Source organism: Mastacembelus armatus, chromosome 2, assembly GCF_900324485.2.
Source record: "Mastacembelus armatus chromosome 2, fMasArm1.2, whole genome shotgun sequence".
Classification (NCBI taxonomy): domain Eukaryota; kingdom Metazoa; phylum Chordata; class Actinopteri; order Synbranchiformes; family Mastacembelidae; genus Mastacembelus; species Mastacembelus armatus.
The window spans coordinates 10309158-10319280 of NC_046634.1; the positions used below are offsets into that span (position 1 = coordinate 10309158).

The following is a 10123-nucleotide window of genomic DNA, read 5'->3' on the forward strand; positions in this document are numbered from 1 at the left end:
AACGTTATTCCTTATTCCATCTTAAACATCTTTTATTCAACACCTGCTCACTAGACTTTCTTTGAAACCCTGGACTCATGTTTTCCGATCATACCTATGACATAACAAACCTAACTCTAGTGTCTTTAGTCCATTTTCTGTCATGACTGAACAGTTAATCTGATTAAAGTACCAAAATAATAATAATGATAACCTATATCTAGCTTTAGTGTAGCACCTGCTGTAATAACAGTACAACGGAATTTACATCACAAACATATAAAATACTAAACCAGCATCAGGATATTACAGAAGCTAGAGCTTCATTAAGAACAGTGGACACAGTAGAGCGACGGACAGTGGACACAGTAGAGACAGTAGAGCGACGGACAGTGGACACAGTAGCGCGACGGACAGTGGACACAGTAGAGACAGTAGAGCGACGGACAGTGGACACAGTAGAGACAGTACAGCGACGGACAGTGGACACAGTAGAGACAGTACAGCGACGGACAGTGGACACAGTGGAGACAGTACAGCGACGGACAGTGGACACAGTGGAGACAGTACAGCGACGGACAGTGGACACAGTAGAGACAGTACAGCGACGGACAGCGACAGACAGTGGACGCAGTGGACACAGTAGAGACAGTACAGCGACGGACAGTGGACACAGTAGAGACAGTAGAGCGACGGACAGTAGAGACAGTAGAGCGACAGACAGTGGACACAGTAGAGACAGTAGAGCGACGGACAGTGGACACAGTAGAGACAGTAGAGCGATGGACAGTGGACACAGTAGCGCGACGGACAGTGGACACAGTAGAGACAGTAGAGCGACGGACAGTGGACACAGTAGAGACAGTACAGCGACGGACAGTGGACACAGTAGAGACAGTAGAGCGACGGACAGTGGACACAGTGGAGACAGTACAGCGACGGACAGTGGACACAGTAGAGACAGTACAGCGACGGACAGTGGACACAGTAGAGACAGTAGAGCGACGGACAGTAGAGACAGTAGAGTGACAGACAGTGGACACAGTAGAGACAGTAGAGCGACGGACAGTGGACACAGTAGAGACAGTAGAGCGACGGACAGTGGACACAGTAGAGACAGTAGAGCGACGGACAGTGGACACAGTAGAGACAGTAGAGCGACAGACAGTGGACACAGTAGAGCGACAGACAGTAGAGACAGTAGAGCGACAGACAGTGGACGCAGTAGAGACAGTAGAGCGACAGACAGTGGACGCAGTAGAGACAGTAGAGCGACAGACAGTGGACGCAGTAGAGACAGTAGAGCGACAGACAGTGGACGCAGTAGAGACAGTAGAGCGACAGACAGTGGACGCAGTAGAGACAGTAGAGCGACAGACAGTGGACGCAGTAGCGACAGTAGAGCGACAGACAGTGGACGCAGTAGCGACAGTAGAGCGACAGACAGTGGACGCAGTAGCGACAGTAGAGCGACAGACAGTGGACACAGTAGCGACAGACAGTGGACACAGTAGAGACAGTAGAGCGACAGACAGTGGACACAGTAGCGACAGACAGTGGACGCAGTAGAGCGACAGACAGTGGACACAGTAGAGCGACAGACAGTGGACACAGTAGAGACAGTAGAGCGACAGACAGTGGACACAGTAGCGACAGACAGTGGACGCAGTAGAGACAGTAGAGCGACAGACAGTGGACACATTCACAAATCCTGTTTCCTGGTGTAGTTTTTTTACCATTTAATTTAACTGACACAAACACAAACTGCCCCTCTGGGCTCTGCTGACATATTTATTGTGTGTGTGTGTGTGTGTGTATATGAGTGTGAGTGTGTATGTGTGTGTGTATATGAGTGTGAGTGTGAGTGTGTGTGAGAGACAAACCTCTCACCGGGATTCATGTTTAATTATCTACCCAGCATGCCTCAGTGCTGCAGCATAGCGCTCCGTCTAATGGGATGTGAAAAGACACACACAGATTAACACACAAAATAAGTGTGTGTGCAGTGGACACGTTAACACATAATGTCACACACACACTCACTCACACACTCTGTGTGGTTAATTAGTGCAATTAGCCTCTCCTGTCCAGAGCTGCGTGTTCTCAGGACTCGTTAGCTCACGATGACGGAGACTCAAACACACACAAACACACACGGTGGACGTAGTACTCAGATCCTTTACTGCGGTAACAGTAGCAGTACCACACTGTGAAATTACTCCACTTCAAGTCTTTGATTCAAATCCTACCTAAGTAAAAGTGTTGAGTACTATCAGCCCAATGTATTTACTTTACGAAGTAAAAGTACTCATTGTGCAGTAAACTGGTCCCTGTCAGGGTTTTACTGTTTTAGCTGATGAATGTTCCTGCTGCATTAATGTACATGTTGAACTTTACTGCAGTAGCTGTTGAAGTACTTTATAAACTGTGGGTAACTTCATCTGCAGCAGAGCATCATATTCTACAAGATCTCACATGTTTGAAGTTTTCACTGGACAGAAAAACTGTCATTGGAAACGTAACTGCAGCTGTCAAACACACGGAGTGCAGTAAAAAGTACTATATCTGCCTCTGGACACATGGAGTGCAGTAAAAAGTACTATATCTGCCTCTGGACACAGGTAGTGCAGTAAAAAGTACTATATCTGCCTCTGGACACGTGGAGTGCAGTAAAAAGTACTATATCTGCCTCTGGACACATGGAGTGCAGTAAAAAGTACTATATCTGCCTCTGGACACAGGTAGTGCAGTAAAAAGTACTATATCTGCCTCTGGACACGTGGAGTGCAGTAAAAAGTACTATATCTGCCTCTGGACACATGGAGTGCAGTAAAAAGTACTATATCTGCCTCTGGGATGTAGTGAAGTAGAAGTATAAAGCTGCAAAGAATAGAAATTCTTAAAGTACAATTTGTATTTTAGTGTAGTATTTGACTAAATGTATTTGGTTCCACCACTACACACACACATACACACACACACACACACACACACACACACACACACTCTCACACTCAAGAACAAACAACAGGATTTTTCCTCCACTGTAACCATGGTAACAACACGCTGACAACAAAGATGGTGACATCTCCAGCCTGAAGACACTTAGAAGATAAAAAAATATGAGAGATGATATAAATATTAAAGAAATGACAGACAAACCAAAATGTGCTCAGTTCGGGTTTTTATGTGACACAAAAATCTGAATTTGTCGTCAGATTATTAAATTTTTCTGAAACGACTAAAACTAAGTGCGAGTTCAGCTGCAGCCCCTCAGCCTGACGCGTCTCGTCCAGGCCCTTAGCAACTCCAGCGGCGGGGGAAGGCATGCGTTTCCTGGGTCCTCACATTTCCTCTGCGTCCCCTGGAGGACAGAAGGCCAGAGCCCCGCTGAGCACACACACACAAACGGACACACACCGAGCGACACCTCCGGGCTTTGTCCGGGGGCTGTGGGCCGTAGTCTCGTGCCCGGCCTCCCCACTCTGTCTCTCTCTCTGGGCCGGGGCAGGAAGGAAAAGCCCCCGGGACATTCCGTGATGCTAGCTGCTGCCGCCCCACCCACCGCGGCACCCAAAGCACACACAGTCCGGTCTCCAGGAAGAGAGTTAATGAGATTCCCTGAGGTTCCCACACCGACCACAGACTCATTGTCTTTCCTTTGCTCTCCCTTTTCCGCGGCCTCGTCCTCTTTTCCCACAGTTTGTGTCCCGTCGGTGAAGTTTGTCCTGATATCGGCCGTATTTTATTTTTATTTCACTGACCCAGAAAATCCTCTTTAACCTGAGCAGTAAGAAAAACTGAATCGGACACAGACTCGTCTCATTGATGAGGGTGAATAGAAAGTGACGATGGCTCAGTAGAACAACAAAGAGGAACCAGACCTGGTTTTCTTTATTTACTAGACTTTGAACAGACTTTTACTTTGAAATCCTCAAAACTCTTCACCTGTCGAACAGAACTTTGATTTTTTTATTATTAGTGTTATTATTTCACCATGTGGACGTGAGGAACGTTGTTCCTAACCAAAGGTTCCTCAGTGCTGATGTGAAGAACCAGAACAGTCCAATTAAAATAAAGCGTCTTTTATTGGCCTTAAAAATTAAACATGTTTTTTGTTTTGTAAACAACAGCTAGAAAAGTCCTGAGTTAACCTGAGCGGTAACCAGACCTTCACACGGTTAAACTGTCCATAGTGTCGCAGGTTCGATCCCCAGTTTCATTTTGCATTTCGTCTCCTGCTGTGTGAGTTACCGACCTTTTCAAACACACACACACACTGTGTGAAGCCGCTGTTGTGTGTCCTTCTCCATTTCCTGCAGCCCACCCACCCCCCTGGGAGGAGGTGCTCTTATTTTGTTAAGTAGAGGGGGGGGGGGGGACAGCTCAATATCTCTCCCACCGTGCCGACCCCCCCCCCCCCCCCCCCAGGCTGAATGAGCTGCTGTTTACATGCAGGGATTTGTGCAGATTAGTGCGGTCGGAGCTGTGGATTAGACACATCAGCACTTCATGACACTCGATTGGTGAACAATGTGTCCACATCCAGGCTGCCTGTCTGTCTCACTGTGTCTTATTTTACACCCACACCAGTGAAAGAGAGATTTTCACAGCTGAGATCATTCATGTTGTTGTGCTTTGCTTCCTTGTTTGGTTTTTAATCTTTAATCAAAGTTAAAATCCAAAAAATAATAAATTCACTTCACACATAATGAAGAAAAGCAGAAACATTGTTGGGCTGATGGGTTCAGGTTTATATTCCACACAAGAAGAAGAAAAGTTTGACCCATTCACCTGCCGTGTTCTGTCTGCAGGGAGGAGCGGGAGCGATGGATCCGGGCGAAGTACGAGCAGCGTCTGTTCCTGGCGTCGCTGCCCTGCACCGACCTGTCCCTGGGCCAGCAGCTGCTGAGGGCGACGGCCGACGAGGACCTGCGCTCCGTCGTCCTGCTGCTCGCCCACGGGTCCCGGCAGCAGGTCAACGAGACCTGCGGAGAAGCGGACGGACGCAACGCGCTGCACCTGGCCAGCCACAAGGGCAACGTGGTCGTCACGCAGCTCCTCGTCTGGGTAAGAGCTCAACACCCGTCCTCGGTGTCTGAGGGTCGACTGACCTGAGGACAGATTACACTCGGTGTGCAGAAATTTAAATACATGAGGCTGTAAAGACTGAAAATGTCATGTGAGATAAAGCGTACAGAAAAATAAAAGTGTTAAAGTGATAAAAGTTAATGAACAGATGAACAATAAGTGAAGGGGAAAAACAGAATAATCACTTTCTTTCATTCGTTCCAGTTTTTCTCCATGTCGGCCTGATAACGTCATGTTGGCTCATGTCATATTTACTTCTCTAGTTTATTGAAGCAGCTTCTACTTTTCCACCCTGTGAGGTTTCAAGATGTGCTTCACAATAAAAGCCTTTCAGCAGCAGCTGCTGGTTCTGGTGGGCTTTTATTGTGAAATATCCATGGAGGATGTAGTTCCACTGAAGAACAAGTAGAATTTATTTTCTGTCCCTCTCTCTCTCTCAGTACGGCGTGGACCTGATGGCGAGGGACGCCCACGGTAACAGCGCGATGGCGTACGCTCGGCAGGCCAACAGCCAGGAGTGCGTGGACACGCTGGCTCAGTACGGCTGCCCCGACGAGCGCTTCCCGCTCATGGCCACGCCCAACCTGTCACGCCGCAACGCCAACCGCAACAACAGCTGCAGCAGCGCCGGCAGCACAGCGCTCATATGACCAGGATATTTAACCATGTGACTCTAAAAACAAAGCCCGATTTGGGAGAATCCTGAACGTGTACTTTGGGAACCACTACCTGTCCTGACTCTAAGCCCCGCCCACCTCACCTGACGACCACCTGACGGCTCATTTAGACCAATCAAAACTGACCACGGGTCAGTGGTGACGCTGCGTCCATGTGTCCGTCTGGGAGAATCCTCAATAGGAAATAACCCCAAAGCATGCTGGGAAATGTGGTCTACAATCAGCTGAGCTCTCTGAAATCTTCATCAAGCTCCCTCAGAGCATTTTGGGAAATAATCACATGACTTATGACAACCAGTAAGGGTGCAGTCTGAAGCTCTTTGGACATCATACCTCATCACACTAATTTAACACTACATGGCCAGTTCCCTCCCAACAGCCAATCAGAATCCACGCCCCATTCCCACCAAAACATAAAGACAACTGGGGGGGGGGGGGCCTCTTTCAACTGCACATCATCATCATCTTCATCATCATGAATCACTGAGGACGTCGCCTGCAGCTCATGTCTTCGATGTTACCTTTTGGATTCTCTCTCCTGCTTTTCCACGTTTTTAATGTGAAACTCTCGGTGTAAACGTTTTTAGAAGAAAAAACCAGAAGAGTTAGAGGTGAAACACGAGTGTGATAGATCGCATGTCCTAGACACTTTCTGCTTTAATTTAAGGCGTTTCCCTGTATTGTGTATATTGTGTTTTGATGTGCATTGCTGGACCAATGGTTAAACATGTCAGCAGCGGGAAGGCGATTTGTTTTTTAGCTTTCAGGTTTTTTGGGTGTATAAAGTCTTTTAAGTGTACAGAAGCTCCTACCAGGCTCAGGGACCGGAGACTGTCGATCCGAACACCCCCGTCCTTTCCCAGCACTGAGTCCTTAAACCGGAGTTTGGGCTTTAAAACTCCATCATCCAGTCACACATTGAAACAGGACTGCAGATTATTCTTTTCCACATGTGGGGCTGGACGATAGTTTGTTTGTTTTGTGGATCTGGAAAAAACATAAAACGACAACCAAGTGTGACTGATCCACATGCAGCAGTTTTTAGCACTTCTGGTTTCTTTGTGCTCAAAAAACTGCGATCCCCTTCAGAAGCTGGAAAAATAAGGCAGAGTTCTCGGTTTGGTTCCCGATTGCGTTTGTGTCGGTGCATCACGACTTGGAAGAGATTCAGTGATTTGATAAACTCGTTTATCGTCCAGCTCCAACAGGAAGAAAATTCTTTGCTCTTCGTTTTTCACTAGCGACAGAAAAGTTCCTGCGGTTCATCCCGATCAAACCAGATTTCATGTCCAATGTCCCTGAAAGTTGATTTATTGTTGTGGAAAAGGAAAACGTCAGTCACACGGAGAGAAAAGGGAACTGATCTGCTTCTTCTTCAGGTGTTTTTATTTTAATCTGTTGGACGAGAGGAGGGTTTTTCAAATTAAAAGCCTGATAAGTAAATACACAAGCACCATACAAGTTCACCATGTAAACTCGAAAATGTTTGTGCATGAAGATTCATTTGTCACGGCTCGTCGCCTTCTCGTCCAATCAGACAGTCTCCCTGATGTGCTCAGCGAATCACAAAGAAGGGCTTCTTCTTCTTCTTCTACTACTACTCTGGGCTGGAAACCTATTTGTTGTAAATAATCTTTTTCTCTTCACGCTCTCTTTCTGAAGGTGAAGTGATGAAATTAGACAACACTCGAAGTCCTGATTTCGACTGAGCGTTGTGTGTGTTTTAGCTCAGATCCATCCAGGCCCGGACGTTTTGTGAGTAACCAGGTCCAGTGGTCCCTGACCCAGACTTGAGGAAAGACCCCAGTGGGTTAGAAAGTCCTCCTGAAGTAACACGCCCCTCCTTTGTTCACCTTCGTCTTTGCCCTTTACTGTTTTTAGGGCAAACGCTGTGCAGACGTTGAGCAGCTGTCAAACCCGACTGTAATACTCACACACACATCAGTCGGCGTCGTCTCTTCCTACACTGCTGCTGCTGCAACGTCTCCACCAAACCACGTTAAGACACCGCTGAAAAATATCAAACTGTCAACACTAGCTTTCCTTCTGGAAACAGGTCTGGCTTTATGTTTCTGGTCCGACCCCCACAGGCTGTTTCCCTCCCAGTCACCTTAAAGATGCTGTTTGGTTTCCCATCAGCTTGTTGTGTTTGTTTTGTTTTTAATATCCCGTGTTGGTCCTGAGAAGATATTTATGACAGAACTGCACTAAATCCAGTTGGTCCGTCTTAATTCCAGCTCTGTCCACTGCAGCTTTCTGTTCTTATCATGGCCCAAACTGACATTTGCTTCTTTGTGTAAGTGGTGGCAGCTTCCTCTAAACAGATCTGGGCTTTTATTTTGTCAGCAGCTTAAATTTCGAGCGACTTTGGAAACTAAAGTTTGTTTGAGGCCACAGGAGGAAGCTCAGTACATGTTCCGGCTCATAGTTTCTGTTATTGTGCGGCTTCAAGCTGAGACTAAACTGAAGCTGAACAAACCGTCCACTGGGTCGGTGTTTCAGGACTGACAGGAGCTTCTGAAGGTTTACGGGCTCAGAACACGAGGCCTGAAACACGACCGAGCTGAGGTCCGTGGAGCTGCCGCCGCCTCACCTGTACATAGACTTCAAACACCATTATGGTCGACGTTTGGTTTGTCTGGTTGTGTTACCTCATGTGGCTTTAACCCTAAGCTCCACCCACCAGGCCTGTCCACACATTATTTATAAACGCCCCTCGTGAGGAAGACTCCGCCCCCTCAAACCTACGTTTTATTGTATTTGTTAAGTCCATCCATGTTTTATTATGATTTACCATCCAGACACATTATTGTTCTTATTGTTATTCTAATTATTATTATTAATATTATTGTTACTGAGTTTTTTGGCTGTACAGTCCCATGTTGAAAACCTTTACCTAATCCAGAGTCTTCTACTGTAACGTGTCTCTTTTCAATAAAGACAGGAACAATGCTTCTTAATATAAAGTCATCTGTCGGTGGGTTTTATTTCCTCTCTCTCTCCTGATGACCTGACTTTAATACTGAGCCATAAACTCGGAGCTTGGTTTAAAATGGTGATTATTATGGGATAGAAATGAAAAACCTGAGGTGCCTCCTGCGGGTAATACCAGCATCAAAATATTAACAATAAATAAATAATATTACAACTGAACTGACACGTTCAGGCTGACCTTCTTCTTCTTCTGTGTTTTTACTGCCAAATAAAGTGCTGTTGCCACCTACAGTGGGGGGTGTGGAAAAACCCGTCCCCCCCAGTCCAGCTTAAGGAGCAGGACCAGTGACGTGGAACCAACCTGGAGGATAAACTTCAGATCTCTACCAACTTCTTTTAGTGTTGGAATGTTTGGACAACAAGACGTCCAGTTTCTAAAGTGTCCAACGTGTGTGTGGCACCGTCACAGCTCTAAGATGAGATAATGGACTGGTCTCCGTCCTCGTCCTGCTGGACCTCAGTGCTGCAGCTTATTACAGAGACTGGAGCATGTGCTCAAAGGAACGGTGTTAAATGGTTCCAGCCTTATTTACCAGACAGATTCTAGTTTGTGCACGATGAACCTTCAACACACAGAGAACCTATAACAATATTGTCAAGATTAGCAGCATCCTGTCTCAGAACGATGCAGGAAAACTGGTCCGTGCATTTGTTACTTCAAGGCTCGATCCCTGCCTCCTCACTGCTGTCACAGTGTCCCAGTAAGGCCATTAAAAGCCTCCAGTTAACCCAGAATGCTGCAGCCAGAGTCCTGACGGGAACTAGCAGGAGAGATCCTGTTTCTCCTTCAGAGGTGAAAAATGTTGAAAACAGTTTGCACTTTGTTACATGACGTGTTTTGATTGTTTTCTGAGGAAACTCAGACCGAATGTCCTCACATGTGACTGTGGATAATATCTGATTATTATATGTATTGGCTCCATCTAACCCCAAATAGCTGGGAGGAAGCTAAAACACAAGCCAAACCACAGCTCAGGTCTTAGGAGGATACGAGCTTCACTGGCTCCCTGTAAAATCCAGAATAGGATTTAAAATCCTTCTCCTCACGTACGAATCCCTGCATGATCCAGCTCCTTCATACCTTAAAGACCTCATAGACTTTGAGTACCATATAGTACTCCTCTCCTGTGGAACCAGCTCCTGTTTCTTGGTTCAGGAGGCAAACGTTCTCTGTACTTTTAAGGCTGGACTTAAAACCTTCCATCCTAGACTGCCTGAGGACTTCCCATCATGCACTGAGCTCCTCTTTAGTTTTTTTATAAAGTGCCTTGAGATGATTGTGTTTTGTTTTGGTTCTGTCTAAACCTGTAACAGTATCAGGCAGGTTCTCCAAGTCCAAATGTTCCCAAAATCTAATAATAATAACATAAATAAATAAGATA

At 46.4% G+C, this 10123-nt stretch overlaps 1 protein-coding gene across 2 annotated transcripts in view; it reads left to right on the forward strand.

Moving 5' to 3' along the window:
• The window catches only part of agap1 (ArfGAP with GTPase domain, ankyrin repeat and PH domain 1), a 107722-nt gene extending 99009 nt beyond the window's left edge, over positions 1-8713 (forward strand). For both annotated transcript variants that reach the window (XM_026301624.1, XM_026301623.1), the window contains exons 17-18: positions 4794-5049; positions 5511-8713. In XM_026301624.1, the coding sequence (XP_026157409.1) occupies positions 4794-5049; positions 5511-5720 (466 nt within the window). In that variant the 3' untranslated portion in view covers positions 5721-8713. The remainder of the gene's footprint in view (positions 1-4793; positions 5050-5510) is intronic.
• The last annotated feature ends 1410 nt before the right edge of the window (positions 8714-10123 follow it).